General features: G+C 44.2%; 1 protein-coding gene across 1 annotated transcript in view; it reads right to left on the bottom strand.

Moving 5' to 3' along the window:
• Nucleotides 1–425: 425 nt before the first annotated feature.
• The window catches only part of KLF7 (KLF transcription factor 7), a 91,450-nt gene continuing 74,755 nt past the window's right edge, over nucleotides 426–17,120 (bottom strand). Inside the window, exons 3-4 of the mRNA XM_047870729.1 lie at nucleotides 13,588–13,711; nucleotides 426–6,438 (exon numbers count right to left, since the gene is read on the bottom strand). Coding sequence (XP_047726685.1) covers nucleotides 6,387–6,438; nucleotides 13,588–13,711 — 176 coding nt within the window. The 3' untranslated portion in view covers nucleotides 426–6,386. The remainder of the gene's footprint in view (nucleotides 6,439–13,587; nucleotides 13,712–17,120) is intronic.

The raw sequence follows: 17,120 nt of genomic DNA, 5'->3' as shown, positions 1-17,120 counted from the left end.
TTTGAGGATTTCCTTCTTCCCGACGAAATGAGCTAAGGAGAACTACAGTAAGGCATTCCAAGGCCAAACACATTCTACTGTTTATTACACATATTACATTCTTAAATAAAAATGCGTCACATAACATTTTTTGCATAGATATCTTACAATATACCAATTTAAAAAAGAATTATGAAACAGACCAGTAACAAAAATAAATTTTTTCTTCATTAATAATTTTGTAACATTAACATACCACCATCATATAATACAAATAATAGTTTTAAATCTTAAGACTTTTGTACAGCAAAAAAACTTGACAAAGTAATATATTTATATATATATATAAAAAGCTTAAAAAAAATAAAATGTCAAAAAAAGGCATAACCGAGGGCTATAAGACTGGGTACTTCTGTGATATATTATAAATACCAGAGAAGGCCTGAGAGAATGTGACCTGGGGGGAGGCGGGGGAGGGGAGGGGGCTGGGAGTAGGTCTCTCCTAACACACTTGTTAGACACATCTGGCAAAAAGAAAATGTATAGTGCAAAAATAAATTTCTTCAAGCAACTGTTAAGAGGATAATAGAGATTTGAAAGAAAAGTGGTGGTGGTCGGGAAGTTGTGTGCTGGGTCTGGGGACAGGGTGATGAGAGAGAAGGAGTTTGGGGCGATTCATGGAAAGGAAGGGCAGGCTGCAAAAACATTCAACATTTATTTTTGCCTCTGTGTTAGCAAGGAGATCTTGGCCATAATAGGTGTATTTTTCCTCCCTGGAATGAAGCAGAAGTGAAAGATAAGGAAATTAAATCAGGTCTGGGTTTAGATAGGAAATGCATGCTGGAAAAAAAAGAAAGCAAGAAAGCAAGAAAGCAAGAAAGAAAGAAAGAAAGAAAAAAGAAAAGGAAAGGAAAGAAAACGGTTGAGAACCAGCCAATGAGCCCCAAAGCCTTTCGGAACCTGGATTTGCAGAAATCATTCTGCCTCCGGTCCCAAGGCCTAGGATTAAAATGTCCCCTCTCCCCACCCGCCGCCCCTCCCCTCCACGTGGAGCTCCCAGTGTGGTTTCAATATACTGGCATTATAAGCATCCGTCCCCCCCAAAAGATATTAGGCACTGGTGGCTACTCCTCTTAAACGTCAGTAGCCTGTTTTCCTTCTGCGAAGGTACAATAGGTACATCTGCACGCCTGTCTAGGCGTGGGCACACATACCACCCTCATTATTCTGACGTGGGGTCCGTTTTATGGCAGTAGACAGAAGCTGGAGTCAAAGCAGTTTACGATTCCAAAGCTTACAGTTGAAAAAAATTGTATAAACAGTCCCCAACAAAGAACGTATCACCCTTCCCTCATGACCGCTGAGAGGGGGAGCCCTGTTTGAAAAGAGTATCTGGTTGGGGATATTAGTGAAGTGACCGCCTAGGATTTCGCTCTCCATTTTTGATACCTGTTTCCCGAGGACTTAAAAACGTAAATGCAAAACACCTGAAGAATACAGTACTATATTGGAAGGGCGCACAGAAGAAAAGTGAATTGCAGCTTTATTCTTCCCCCCTTTTCCGGGATCTATTTATCAGGAACCAACAGAGGGGGGGTTAAGAGTGTTAAAAGCAAGAGAAAACCCTGAAGCCTCAGGCCATTAGTCAGGGGATCTCATGGTTACAAGCAGTTTTTGTTTCCTTGGACGCATTTTTGTTATTCCGTCTCAAGTATTCCCGAAGATCCTCACTGAGGAAAGGAGGCCGTCAAAGAGGCATTGGTGTATGCTCAGGCCAGCCCCTCTAGTTTCCAAACTGAGAGATCACCATGTTTACCGAAATTTAACCCAAACTCAGAATTCGAATTCTCTCCTCCAGCCCCTACCCTCCCACGACCACCCCCCGCCCCCAACACTTGGCAGGTGGCCACTTCCGGAAGATGCCAGGGAAAGCTTCCACATGTACATTTCAAACAGGCTCTGCTTGACGAATTTTCACTTTGGCAAAGATCTGGGTGCAAAATTATGGCCAGAAACGCTGGCCCTCATGAGATCTTTTAAAAAGAAAGAAACGACAAACCTGATTTTTGCAGTTAAATACGTCGCATCTCTCTGCCTTTCCCTACCTTCTTCCTTCTCCTAAAACCAACTTGTGCAAAAGAGAAGACAAAAGTACTCTGCACTGTAGTTTATATTTTATGAAGCGACTTCCATGGCGGAAATCATTTTGAACCAATGAAACTGATCACTAGAGGTGGTTGTTCTTGCCATTTGAGTTCATTCCTTTTGACTTTGCCATACAATTCAGGCATGGGGGCTATGGGCGGAATGTTCTGAATGCACTAGGTGAGCTGCCCTGAAAGTCCCATTTATTTCCCCTTTTGATGCAAATAGACATGGCTAATCTGGAAGCTTATCCCAAAGGAAAGTCCTTAAAAAAATCTTCTCGGGCTTCTGGATTCAAAGAAGATTTTTTTTTTTTTTTTTTTAAGATAGGAATCAGTTCTGCTAATCATGCGTGAGGTTGGCTGTCTTTTTACCCTGTTATAATCAGGCAATCGAAGATGTAAAAAGGGCACAAGAGGTGCAGGAAGGGAGGAGATGGGGTGTCTGAAGGGCTTTGCAAGGGAAAGCACACAGAGAGGAGGAGGAAATGGCCAGCATGAGTTCATTTTGGGGCTTCCGATATTTTTATAAAATGCAGCTTTGTCATGGAATCTGAACATTTCTTTTTCTGGACATAGGACTCATCACCACCAGGCTTTAGGCTGGGCCAATTAACTGTTAGTGGGGCAGGAGGCCAGTAGCTAGGAGAAGCATGGTAATTTCACGTTTCCACATCTTTGACTCACAGCCATGCGGCAGGAGGATTCAGAAGCACAACTTGAAAGAAAGGAAATGGTCAATGGCTTAGAAACACTCTTCCTCTGAACATCAAGCTCTGAACCCTGGATAAAATGTGCTCGAGAGGACAACCGCAGGAAACACCATGCCAGGTTTTTCCTTCCAAATTTGGGATCCCCGGGAATGTCAGGAGGTAACGATTTAAATGAGAAAGCGGTGTAATGTGTTTTAAATGTCCATTAAAGCACGGTTTTAAATAACCTGTCCTCTTGGGGGGCAAAGCATCTTCAGATGGTTATTTCCTGGAAAGCCTGCTCCCGCTCACAGGCTCTTACCAACCATCTCTGCCATTTCAGAGACGATGGACATTTTATCACGAAGCCGTTTCCAAAATGATGGGGTGTTACCCTCGCTTTTGTGGCTAGGTCACCGATCACAGGTGTCAACCAGGCTAGAGAAGAACAGTGTCAAAGCCATACACTTAGCACCCACCGAATTTCAGGCCAATTCTCACAGCCCACAAAGGACTCTGAAGCAAGTAAGCCTCACCATCGTGGTTCAGCGCGCCCTGCTCCGACCAAGGTCAGGAGCAGATTACAAAGGACCTCACTGATACAAAAGAGAGAGGAATTACTGAACATTTCAGACACTGATGAGGACCAAAAGGGCCTTTGTTCCGCCACATTCAAATGAGAACTTTTCAAGACCACAGATGACACCAGGGAGCAAACAAGCAATGATTACTCTTTTGCGTTCTTTTTTTTTTAAACTTTCTTTTTAATAGAGCCTTGCATTGGTCAGTTCAAAAATTAAATTCAGTATTATAAACCCTTAATAATAGCATTTCGAGAGGCAAGAGCAGCTCCAGCAGGGGAGAGAACATTTGTAAATCGTGGCAGCCACGGCTAATGCCATCACTGGTCTGTGCGTGCATTCATGCTGGAGGCTGCTATAGAAAGGGAAATCAACGAACCAACAAAATCTGGGGTGTCTAAAGTTTCATCTAGTGCACTGACTGGAGGCGCTACAGTTTAATACAGCTGAGGTTTAAGGGTCCCTCACACATCCTTCATCCAGAAAGGATGCACCACACATTCAAATAGAATCCCATGATACGCCCTGATGGACTGGCCACAAAATGCACTCAAATGCAGTAGAGAACTAGAAGATTGTCAGCAAGCAGTGCTCCAGAAAATGTTTCTAAGTCATGTCTAGTTTTAAATCTTTGGAATAAAACTGATTTTTTTTTTTTAAATACCCTCCAACTAACATATACAGAATTGCCTCCGGCAAATGGGCAGATTTTATTTTATGTGTGTGTGTGTGTGTGTGTTTTAGGGTGGTTTTTCTTTTTCTTTTCTTTGTTGTTGTTGTTGTTGTTGCTGTTGTTGGTTTTTGTTGTTGTTGCTGTTGTTGCTGTTGTTTTGTTTTTGGTCTACATCGGAAAAAAATGAAAAAGAGAAAGAAAACTTTAAGGGCCAGACCTCAGAACGCCCAAGTGTCCAACTGGCAGTTATAGCATTTGTGATAAGGAGGCTCCTTTACCCTTAGACGAATAGTTTCAACATCTCAGTGAAATCAAAGGTTGCAGAAAGCTGAGAAACCAAATGCCAAGGATCTTGAAGGTTGCTGTCAGAAATGTATTTGTGTTGCTTAGATTATTATTTCCTTTTAAAGACTTCAGTGTTGCATCCCAAATAGATATGGGGCGGCATTTTAACAGTCAATGAGTCAAACAGTCAAAGGAGGGCAGAAGGGGAGCCAGCTGGTATGAGGGAGCAGCAACCATGTGCGGACCAAACGCCATTTTTGTTTTTTTTTTTTTAGACGTGTCTTGAAGGGATGGTCCCAGAATATACAAAATATACAATCTGTCCTAATAACCACCCCGCTTGCTTGCATAGGCCATTTAATGGTCCTAAAGGCAGTCTTTGGAGTTGAGGCCAGGGCCAGCTAGCTAAGAATGCGGGTAGATAGAGACCGATATTGGATGTGTGTGGGCTGAAAATGAGGAATGTATGCCCCCTTGGAGTCAGCTTGCAGAGTACGTGTGAGGCCTCTGTTGATCCTGGGTGCTCTAGGTCACGAGTCATGGGGGGGTCTAGCCAAAAAGAATTAGAAATATGTCTCTCCTTTCAGACAGACCATGAGAGAAACTTCTCAACCCTTTCCTTAAATGTCCACCCTTCGTTCCCACAATGGCATTTCGAATTGTGTGTTTTAACAAGTGGGGGAATATGAGCTCAGTGGGTATGAGAGAGGAAGATAGGATGATGTTTTCTGAAGCCACTAGACTCGGGAGGCATCCTCAGTTCTCCCCACTCCTGGAAAGAGTGATATTTTTGGCTTTTTGTCAGGTCAGAACCCAGAGTTAGGTTAAATATGCAGCTGCCCTTTGAGACTAGCGACATCTATGCTGAAAGTGGTTCTAAGGTGGCAATGACACACAGCACGGGCTTGGTCACTATGAGCTGAGGTCATGATGCCTCAAGGGGGATGAGAGAACTGTGATGTCCCATCTGATTGGCTGCTTCGAGAGCTGGACATCCAGGTGCCGAGAGAGTCCTGGAGAGGTTTAGTCCATGGAGAAAAGATAAAACATTTAAGCTTCCAAATAAGCTTTTTCAAGTTTTCGTTAGCAAAAACAGAGAGATTAAAAAGAAAAAATCTAGCACTGGCAATAAGGTGAGGCTCAAGGGATATACTGTGATTTATCATCAAGGACTTTATTCTCTTGGCCACTTTGCAGTCATGCTAGAAGTTTCCAGAATCCCTAGTGCATATGGTGTGCAAGAGTCAAAAAGTAAGAAAAGAAAACTCCTCCCTTGAGAGTGAAGTCTAGAGAAATGCAGGCCAGAAAGGTGTAAGGTGTTATTCCAGAGTCTGCCGCCGCTAAGGCCGTTGGTATTGACTCGAAAGATCTCAATAGTACTAAGAAGAACCAAAACCGATCAACAGTTCTGTGAGGAAGTCGGACGCACGGAATAGTAGGACTTTTCACACACAAAGGACAAATAAACCAAGAGTTAATTTTGGCTACCAAACTGCAATTTGGTTTTCTAGGTCATTTTCCCCCAACTATTTAAAAAGAAACATCAGTGCTACACATATGCAACTTTAAGACGTTGTGTTCTCCTATCAAGTTGCACTGAGAAGCAAGTTAAATAAGCCCCTCTTACTGCCGTCCACCTGCAGAGACGTCACATCCATTTTCTTTGATTTCCATTGGCAACAGCGGGAAGTAATTCCAATAGTGCTGAAGTAAGCAGCCAGTCTGCCTTGCTGAGTTCACCTGGTTTCCTTCTTCTTCGTCTTCCACCATCTGGCAAGGGCAAGGCATAAAGAATAGACGTATATATTTTAAATATAGCTGAGTGCATGACAGTGCGTGTGTGTGGGTCTATGTGAGTGCGTGTCTGTGTGTGTGTGTGTGTGTGTGTGTGTGTGCGTGTGTACACAGAGGTTTATACGTGAGAACTTTCTTCTGCGAGGCAATGGCTCCCCGCCTGAAGTCCAGCCCCCTGCCTCACGGCATTTCCTTTAGACGACGGCCGACGCCATGGCAACTCTGGCCTTTAGGGTTTTTAGATATGTCTCTTCATATGGAGGGCAAGATGGTCAGACCTGGAAAAACACCTAGGAAATACAAACAACAACAAGGATATAAGAGGGGTCCAGGTAACAAACCCAACTTCCAGCACCCCTTAGAAAACGATTAGCCCTACCTTAAAGGGACGCGGTACATACGTATCGAGAAATAAGGCAGTGTGTAGGGAAGGTGAGCTCGAGGTCAGACTGCGTGGGTTCAAATCCCAGCTCTTCTACTCTTTGTGTGAGTGACTCTGAGCATGTTAACCTCTCTGGGCCTTAATTCTTCCTCAGTAAAATGGCGATAATTATAGTACTTACCTCACAGGTTGGTTTGGGGGATTAAATGAGATGATCTATGTAAAGTGCTTAGAATATTAACTGGCACATAGGAAGATGTCAATGAATGTTAACTATTATCATAGTTGTCATTATTAAAGAAGAAACTAACGAGAAAGTGCTTCGGAAACATGGGACATGCCCGTATGCTGCCCGTAGTACAGCAGAAAGTGATTAGCTTGTGTCATTGAATGGTGGAACTCTAACAGTTCGACGCCCAGATTTTAGTCTTGAGCTTTACAGCGAAAGCACAGAAATGCTGCCTGTGATACCTACGGGTCTGTACAGACACTCTATTACATAGTAAGTCAAGAACAAGAACGGAGAAGTGAGCTCACATTTATTGAGAATGAGAAAACACGCAGGCATGTGCTTGGTATTTCCCCAGTATTATCCAGTAACATTCTCAGCAACCTTCCATGGTAAGTGTTCACACCTCTTGTGTGTGTGTGTGTGTGGTAAGGAAACTGAGGCAAGGGTCCTGTAGCTAGCGAGCGGCAGACTTGGGATTAGAACCTAGGTAGATCGGCAAGCCCACTCTTTCAAATGCCCACTCTTTCGAATGCCCGGTTTCTTGTTGCCTGAGGTCCACCACTGAGTGCCCTCCTCAGGCTCAGATCCGGCACCGTGGTCATCTTCACTCCTCCCCCTTTCCTCTGGTCCCAGCAACTTTATCTTCTCTTGGCTAGCCACGCTTCTGCACTCCCAGGAGTACGGGGCTGACCCTCCTCCTAAGGCTAAAGCTACAGCCACAGTGGGCCGACAGTCACGTGACCCACGAAGAGTCATGAGAGCCAGTCCTGGAACGCTTGCTGAAACAATTGGAAGACAGAAGCTCTTTTCCCACTCGGGCTGCTGAGCTACTAAGATTGAAGCTGGAGCTGCTGGTGTCCATTTGGCCACGTGGGAAACAGCCTGCTTAAGAATGAAGTCAACGGGGAAAAATGGGCAGGAGAAGAGAAAGAGAGAGAAAGAGTCCTGATGACCACATCTGAGACCCTGGATCCAGCCAAACCTAAAGACCAATCTAACTTTTGTCTTCTTAGTCAGTTGAGCTACAAAATCCCCTTAGAAGCTAACACCAGTCTGAGTCAGGTTTCTGTATCATCTACCTAACAGAGTGGGCATTTCCATATGCCTGCAGCCTACGATCAATCTAAGGTTCTGGCTAGAATCTCAGTACAGTCAGCACCCAAGACAGCAATCATTCTGAGTTCTGAGTGTGTGCTCTCCCTCTGGATTCTTCTCTTGAAACTGGCCACTCTCTTACCTGTGAGAATATTCCCAGGCTCTCCTGAGGCCCAAAACATGCTCACAGTCCAACATTCTTGTTAGGATGTTAGCAAGCTGCCCTGATCAGGTTAGCAAGATTTCCTGTTTGGGGCAGGATTTCCCAGTGTTTGTTCATTCTTCGAACAAACAAACAAACAAACAAACAAACAAACAAAAAACCCACCCTACCTCCTGTGTTGAGTGAACCCACTCTACCCACTCTGTGTTGATTTCTTAAATAGGTACACATGCAGGATATAACCCCAAGGAAATGAAGCAAAACAGAACAAAGGCTAAAATGGAAAACATGTAAAAATGGGAAAAGTGCAGTAGAAAATAATCGAATCCGATAATGTATTGAATAATAATAATTCTAATTCTAATCCTAATCACACCCACATATGTCAAGCCCTAATTTAATATGAGCGAGATATTTGGATAATCCCTTAGAGTGCCATCTAAAGGGGATTTAACTTACTATAAAATAGGGATAAATATTCTTTAAAAGTAAGTGCTTGATGTTACTGGTATACAGATTAGCAATACAGCCTACAGGGAATTCAGCAGTTAACTTCCATGACTTTGTCTTATCCTGAGGGCATACTCAGTGTTGACCACTGCCTGCCTGTTCTCTTTCTTCCCTCCCTCCCTCCCTCCCTCCCTCCCTCCCGTCCTCCCTTCTTCCCTCCCTCCTTCCTTCCTTCTTTCATCCCAACAGCCTAGGGAAAGAGGATCTAAGTTGGGAAGTTCTTTTTGTAGGCATTTTTTAAAAAGTTAACATCCTCAATAAGGACTCTATAAAGAAGACGCCATTCTTATCTCCTCCACCAGCTGAGACAGTCATCAGAAGGAGGCAAAGCCAAAATTTGAACCCAAGTAGTGTGACTCCAGAGCCCGTGCTCTAGCCACACCTGCTGTTTAGACTGAGAAGAAGGAAAAGCTGAGCTGTCAATTTGAGGAGTTTGTAGCAAGAAGAGGAATGGGTTTGCCCCCCACCAAATGTCTACACTGAATCCCTAGAAACTGTAAACATGGTAGGTTATGTGGCAAAGGGGAATTGAGATTGTGGATGGAATTAATTTGCTGATCAGCTGATTCTAAAATAGGGAGATTATTCCGGATTATCTGGGTAGGGCCAATGCCATCCCGGATATCTTCAAAAATGCAAGAGGGAATTGAAAGAGAAGACAGAGAGATGGCAGCGGACAAGAACTCAACAGCTTGGATGAGGAGGGGACGAGTGAGTAGGGAAGAAATATGGGCCACCCCCAGAAGCTGGAAAAGATGAGGAGATGAAGTCTCCCCAGAGCTTCTAGCAAAAAAATGCAGCCCTGCTGACAGCTTGGTTGTAGCCCAGTGTCACCTTCTAACCCACGGAAGGTTACCCATAAGAGGGTGCCTATAAGAAAATGCACTTATAAAGTTAAATAAAGATGATACTAAATTTGTGGCAATTGGCAATGGCAGCAACTAGAAAATGAATCCAGAAGCGCATGCGGTCAGGCCTGAGTGGTGAGCACCTGTGAGAAAGCAGTAAAGCAGGCACCAGGAAAACGCTGGCTGTCTGAAAGAGGAACACGGGGATTGGAGATGGTGGCGGTAAAAGACAGGTCTTGGCCTGTGGACGGAACCTCTTTCCTTTCTATATCCTGAGAACCTAAGGGAAAATGGTAATCTTGATACAGAGCTTCATCTGAAGAAACCCCTTGGTGATGCACACGTTCAGATTTTTATTCTGCCTTTACCAACTGCCTACCACTATGTGCTGGGCATCCAGCGATATATGCGCAAGCATCTATCTTTACGCTTCGAGATCTTTCAGGGAAAAAGAAAAGTGAAAAAACAAACCAAGTCTTTCACATGATATGAAATGTAACTGCACTCTTCCTGAATCGAACCAGCCTCATTATTTGTGCAAATTCTTGTAAGTGTATGGTGCTTAGAATTCAGACGAGGTCCCTCACCATTGGGGTTGTATTTAAATTCAATATACCAGCAAGATACTTAGTCGTGATTAATTTATATTTATTAATTTATACTTACGGAGAGCCACATAGGAATAGAAAAAGGTAATGCATAAACTCACCATCTAGAAATGCAGAATCAAATGATTCTAAGGGTAATATACCCCCAGAGGGTATTTATGACTATACAGCAGTCAGATGACCTTAAATAAGAAGGTCCTTAATGATTGAAATTTGTTCATTACAGAGGATTAGTCAAACCACTATTGTCATTTTGCCTGCTTATGAAAAAGGCACAGTAAAGTCATGAGGGCATGAAGTCAACGGCAACCCTCTAAGGCACCAAAGGGGCTAGAGATGGGTTGGTATTTGTTACCACCTATAAGTGGGCTGACGCAAAGATCACAATGTTTCCTCTCCACTGCCCAGGATCTCGAAGGTACTGTCCTGATAGCAGTCTCCCCGAGTTATAACTATGCTGACTTGGCAGAACAATGGCCTATATATCACGGCTCATGGAAACAGAGCCCTGTTTACCAGCACCAGCGGCCTCATGCCGCATGGACTGAGACACAAGACTCATCCCTCTAGCAAGTGGTCACTCCACGGGCTATCCTGTTCAGTCTGATGGCAAGGAAGTGGCAGAGGCTCACGGCTTTCTCCCCCAACCCACACCTAAAGCCAGAGGTCACAAAACCCAAAGTCTTCAGGGGCCTGGCAGATAAAGTGAACAGGTGCAATGGAACAAGGACTGACTATCTGATTGTACTTGTGATAAGGCATGGCTATGAAGCAATCCCGCTCTCCTCTAAGAGGAGACAACGGAGCAAGCGAGAATGCATGGCAACTGGTGGTCTGGCTTCACACTGGGAGACACGGGGTGTGGTGGGAACGGTGAGAGAGTAGTGAGCACGTGGCCACCAAGAATGCGTAGTGACGACTGTTTAGCTCCAGAGAATTCTGGCCACACGGGAATGCGAGCCCAGCGTGACCGGATCTTCTGATTTTTCCGGACAAAGCCAGAGATGCAGACATTTTTGTGGCATCTGGTAATTTTAAATGTAAGCAAAGCAAATACACAAAGAAAAACTCATTTATTTTTTCAACTTCCCCAATCGGCAAAATAAAAGTCTAAATTAGACTTGGTACACGCTTTGCAGACAGGAAGCCCCATTCCAAGCTTAGCCTATGGAGTGGTCTGCTTTCTCAAATTACAAGAAGCAAGAGGGAGGTTTCTTACATTTATCCACGCTGTGGTACCAGCGGGACTCACAGTCCTGCTAAGGGCTACAGATGCCCTCTTTTCTGAAGGTAAAAGTCCTTTAGGAATGCCTGCTCCCCAGTCATACCAGGCTTGCCTTTCATCTGCTTTGGGACCACTCCAATCCCCCAATGCCACCTCCCAGACCTGCTCTATTCTTAGCACAATCGCCACCATTGACACATAAGGTGCTGCCTGTCGTGAGACACTAAATGAGAATCCAACCCCTTATTCCGGACATTGTTGAGAATGCACTATTGGCCAATGCCACGGGACTTTGACCCAGACCTCTCCCAAATCGCAATCTCCCCCAAATACTGTGTCACAGAACTTGTACCATCTGCCCAGTGAATTTCTAGCTCCAGAAAGCATATATTTTGGAGAAGAAAATAAAGCAAAAGACTAACCAAATTACCCATCTCTGACATCTCCTTCACTGAAATACCCAGTGGGCTTGAAGTTATCTCTCCACAGAAATCATACAAACGGTCAGAGTTAGTCCTAGCATGTCGACTGCTGGACAGTTGTAAATTTCTTAAGAAGTCAGTTGATCTGAAGAGAGGAATACTAACTCTGGCCATTTCCCAATAAGAATTGTTCATCCATTTCTAAGGATGAATGCAGTCCACAGTGCACAATCTGAGCCACGGCCACACCACTCTTCAGGGATGGGCGTCTTTTGTGTATGCCTGCTACCACCACACTTGGACAGCTCACAGAGGATTCATCTTCATCCCAGTTGATATAATCCTCTCCCTCAGAGAACTGTGGGCAAAGAGCCACACGCTATGCAGCTTCTTTATTAGCAGCCAGGACTAGAGAGAAATGAACTCGAGATGGCAGTTGAGGGAAGATGTCAAGTGAGAAACATTACTGAAGTATAATCTGTAGAAAAGCAGCCGATGCACATAAATTCAGGAGGCCTTGGCGGTAAGGGATAGAAATTAAAAATCAGGTTCTGTTCTTGGGGAGCAGAAAAGAACTCCAAGGGAATGAAGGACAATAGCTTCGTAAAGTGGACTTCCTCGGCCGGCCGTGGGGTGGGAGGTTATCTCTGGGCTCCAGGAGGCATGGGGGCTTTAGTTAGTGCTTAAAGAATGAAGATAAGAGGAAAATAGCCTCTTCAGGAAGAAGGAAAAAAAGGAGGAAAAACATGAATGCTCCTTTACAAGCATCTTAAAGGAGCACCAAGCCAACCGGCCACCCATGAGACCTGGCTGCTACTGCTCTGCTCTCCAAAAACACGCGCGCGCGCGCACACACACAAACACACACATACACACACACACACACACACACACACACACACGACTCCAGAGGAAGGCCTGGTGCGGGGAGGTGCCAGCACAGGCGCGGGGAGGCAGGATGTGAAAGCGATCGCATTTCCTCCCACGGAGAGCCAGGCCTCTACGGACATCCTGCGGGCTGGGGAACCCTGAGGCTTTCAGGGCTTTTATCGTATTAGGAGCATTTTTCTCATCATAACTGAGACCTTTAGTATTGCATTAAAAAGATGGTTAATTTTCTTAAGCTTCCTTTTAAACACAGAAATAGGATTAGAAGGATAACATGCTCAGATGCAAGCCCATTATTTGATTATGTCTAAACCTAATCCTGCCTTCACCTTGGCCTGCAGAGTCTCCATTTTGGGGTTTATTGGTTGATAATGCCAAGGCTGTCAGATACTATTACTTGTGAAGTATCTGTTGCTACGTGCTCTTTCTTCCACTATCAAATGCTGAAGGTTTGAAACTGAATTATAGGATAAGTTCTCAAAGCCTCGCCATCTTTTAGACTTTAGTCCCTATTTTCAAAGGAGAATGAGTGATTCAGGCCCCCAAAGAATGGGGACTCTCTCCGGTAAATTCATGTCTACTAACGCTTCAGAGGAGAGCCTTATGAGTAGCCTTCCTTCCGTTCAGCAGGCTTTCTATTCTTTCATGTTATTAAGCATGAGGAAAACTGGTATTGATGCTAATAAAAAGATCAGAAGGAGCAGCTACAGGTGACCATTCTCTAGCTTATTACTTTTCATATTACAGTAAAATCATCTGCCACATCATCTCCTTGAGGGTAGGAACTGTGTCTTATTGCCATTCAGTGACGAACATGATTCCTGGCCCAAAGCTGGCATTCGCTAATTACCCATGTTACCGGACCACGAGTCCATATCATCGCTTGATTTTACCCTGAAAGGCACCCTTATCTCCTCGGTTTTCTCAGTGGCCAAGTAAAAGGCATTCCCAGGCCTGAGTCTCTGGGACAGAGGCTTGGGATAACCCCAGAAGCATATGGGCAGTCCACCCCGAACCCGCCTCACCTTCTCCCCTCCCCATCCCGGAAGCTTCCTCGTTTCTTTACCTGTCGCAGTGGTTGCATTTAAAGGGCTTTGCACCTGTGTGTTTCCTGTAGTGCCTCGTGAGCTCATCGCTTCGTGCAAAACGCCATTCACACCCTTCCCATGAGCACTTATAAGGCTTCTCACCTGCAAGAAGAGACGGAACGACCATGGTCAACAACGGGAACAAAATGGCCACATACCTGATCAGGTTCTGCTCTCTAGCCACCATCTTGAGGAAGGACCGTAGAAATCATTCTCGAAAGACTACATTGCCTAATGCGCTGTGTCACGTTTTCTTTAGTCTCCTGGTGTGGTGTTGTTGCTGTTGCTGTTGTTGTTTTTAACCTTCAAAAGTGGTCTCACAGGATCCTCTAATCTGGAGCTGTCATTTCAGTTCACAGAGTCAGAGCATTTCCTTCAACTGGTGAGGGATCAATTTTTATTTATTTTCTATTCCCTGGAGCACTTTGACCCCCACTGTCCAAGCAGAAAGGAAATGCGCTATTTTCGTCCGAACCGCAAATGCTTCTAATTCTATTTTTCTCCAGTACCTACAGTAATTTACCATTTCAGCCTTTTTAGCTTTCTCCCTCCTCTTCCCTCCTACCACAAACTGGAGCCAGGGACCTGACTGACAAGGCAAACAGCTCAGGTCTCCCAGAACCACTGTGCCTTCCAGTAAATGGGAGTGGATGGACAGTCAGGAGAAAGGGCTACAGTTTGAGAGTAAAACAGAAATCCCTTGACGATTCCTGCCATTTATGTAAAATACAGTCACAAAGTCCTATTTAAGAAGGCCATAACTTAATGGTTCCAGAGCTTTCATAGTAGAGAGAGATACAGAGTATTACAAAATATTTTTAAAGCCAATTTGTAGAGCAAGGTTTTAGCCACAGTGAAGCTGCTTATAAGTACGAAATTCGAGCTCTTGTGCTCAAGTGACCTTTCCGCACAGTAAATACAGATGGAGGGATATGCAAGAGAAAGACACGATTTTTCCCTAGACCTTTTCTTTTAACCCATCAACGTCTGTCACCAAACATGGCAAATATTTACCCTTCCAACTGTATGGTGGGCTGGTTCTGATTACGAAGAAAAATAATCTTGGGGACCTGGGTGGCTCAGTCGGTGAAGCGTCTGACTTCGGCTCAGGTCATGATCTCACGGTCCGTGGGTTCGAGCCCTGCATCGGGCTCTGTGCTGACAGCTCAGAGCCTGGAGCCTGCTTTGGATTCTGTGTCTCCCTCTCCCTCTCCCTCTCCCTCTCCCTCTCCCTCTCCCTCTCCCTCTCTCTTTCTCTCTCTGCCCCTCCCCTGCTCATGCTCTCTCTCTCTCTCTCTCTCTCAAAAATAAATAAAACATTAAAAAAGAAGAAGAAGAAGAAGAAGAAGAAGAAGAAGAAGAAGAAGAAATAATCTTTACCACACGATGAAATCATGAGAGTTACCGAGCCCTCATAACTGACAGGTAGGTTAGCACAGTGGTCATGAGCTCTGAGGTCAACCTTCCAGGGTTCAGCTTTCAATGCTGCCCCTAACTGTCTAACTTGGGGCAAGTTAAGAAACTTGCCTGCGCCTCTGTCTTTCTAGAGATAATAACAGCACGGACCTCAAAGTGTTTGAAGAGCATAACTTAATACACATATGTATTATATGTTAATTAGAACAGCGCCCAGCACACTCGATGTTGACGTCACTGGTAAATATTACAAATTGCCAAACCCACAACTTCAGGATACACACACGGGTGCCCAAGTAGTCCTATGGCTGCTCCATTATATCTCTATTTTTAACAGCTAGACCTTCACTAGGCAGCGCTTAAGGAGACATTGCCCAGGTACTATACTTGACCCACTTTTCTTCTTTCACCTTTCTCCTTCCCTTTATACCGGACTACAAAGTGTTCACGATTCTTTATTTGTATCACCTAGAATTGAACCAAACATGATTGAAAATTTTATTTCATTAAATCGATGCCCCAGTGAGCCACTGCTCTATAAGACCCATAGAGAAGAGGAATGAGAAACACAGGCATTTCTTTTAAAGGGAACCAAGAGGACATGAAGGAGGGCTAGAAGCACAGGAGGAAACCCATTCGGTTTTGGAAACCAGAAAAAAAAAAAAAAAGAATCACTGAGCAGTGTTAAAAGTTCACCTTCTGAATCCTTAAAGCCGAAATTTTAGAAAATTGCACCTGCTGAAGAGAAGGTAGCAGAATGGGGCTATCAAGTCAACTTTGGGGTTAACACACCTGGAAGCTGAGTTAATTACAGACCCTATGCCTCAGTGTCCTTCTCTGTCAAATGGGGCTGAGCTTCCCATGTTTGTTGTGAGGTTTAAATATGTTGTCAAATATAAGACACATATCCTGAAGCCTGACACGAGGTAAGTATTCAATCAATTTCAACTTCTCTTCCTCCCACGTTTACCTGTGTTCTCAGAAGCTGTCTAACGGCTGTCACCCAAAACTTTCAGAGCTCAGGCTCCAGACAGCTGAGCCTGGAATCACTCTGGGCAACCTAAATATTGGAAAGAAATATTGGAAAGTGTGTATTTCAGTTCTAAATATTTTCTCTGTATATCGATGGAAAATTCACCAGAAAAGTGGCGTGTTCTCTAGATCTACCCTGAACGAGTGAAATGCTGAAGGGGAAATTGGAGACCTTAGTTGGGGAGAGGTGTGCCCTCTTTGAGAGGTGTGTTGGCATCATTCACTTAATGTGATTGATTACCAACCAGGCTCTGTTACTTCAAGGAAATCTGGCAGAAACAAACAAACAGAACGAGGCACCAAAGGTGTTAGAGATTCACAATGCCCTCCACCCCCAAGACCCTCAAATGCAAGTAAAATTGGGGTTTCCTGGCACCCAGGGGAAACAAACACACCCCAAATGCAACAAGGCATCTGGAAATCCCATGACATTCTACAGCACCAAGCAGAGACTTCCAGTCCCCAAAATCAATCCCACAATCGAACTGACCCATCCATCATAAGCAACCACATTTTGAAGGACACAGGAAGGACAGAGAGAAAAGGAGGTTCAAATGGATGTCTTTGGGTATTTTTTTTTTTAAAAATTATTATTTCAAACTGTTTGGTTTTCCTCTTGGTGAATTTTTAAAAATAGTTTGGTTTCCTTTTATTTTGACAAATGATATGAAGGATCTATTCACTTCCTAGAAAATAATGTCGACTTTTAATTAATTCTGGCACAAACCAACTATCCTATCCAGTAGCTTTTCAGTGTCCCTTTTGCCCGTGTTCAGACAGAAACTGCAGATAGTTTGACTTGGCTTTGAATTGTATCACCTAACACAGTTTCCTGCTTGCACCCAGAACAAGTCCCTTTGTGCCCTGATAGTTTACCCAAGTTATTTTATTGTGTCTCATCAAGCTATTTTTCCAGCGTCTGATTCATTTACCTACAAGCTGCCATTTCTGCAAATGCTCAATAATGCGAAATTTAAAAATAACCAAGAAAGAACTCAACCAAGTGAAGGAGCAGTGCCTGATACAGGGCAGAGTTCAGAAATCAGAGGAGCAAAAAAACGTT

The sequence above is a fragment of the Prionailurus viverrinus genome, chromosome C1, assembly GCF_022837055.1.
Source record: "Prionailurus viverrinus isolate Anna chromosome C1, UM_Priviv_1.0, whole genome shotgun sequence".
NCBI lineage: Eukaryota > Metazoa > Chordata > Mammalia > Carnivora > Felidae > Prionailurus > Prionailurus viverrinus.
This window is presented reverse-complemented; position numbering and strand designations above follow the sequence as displayed.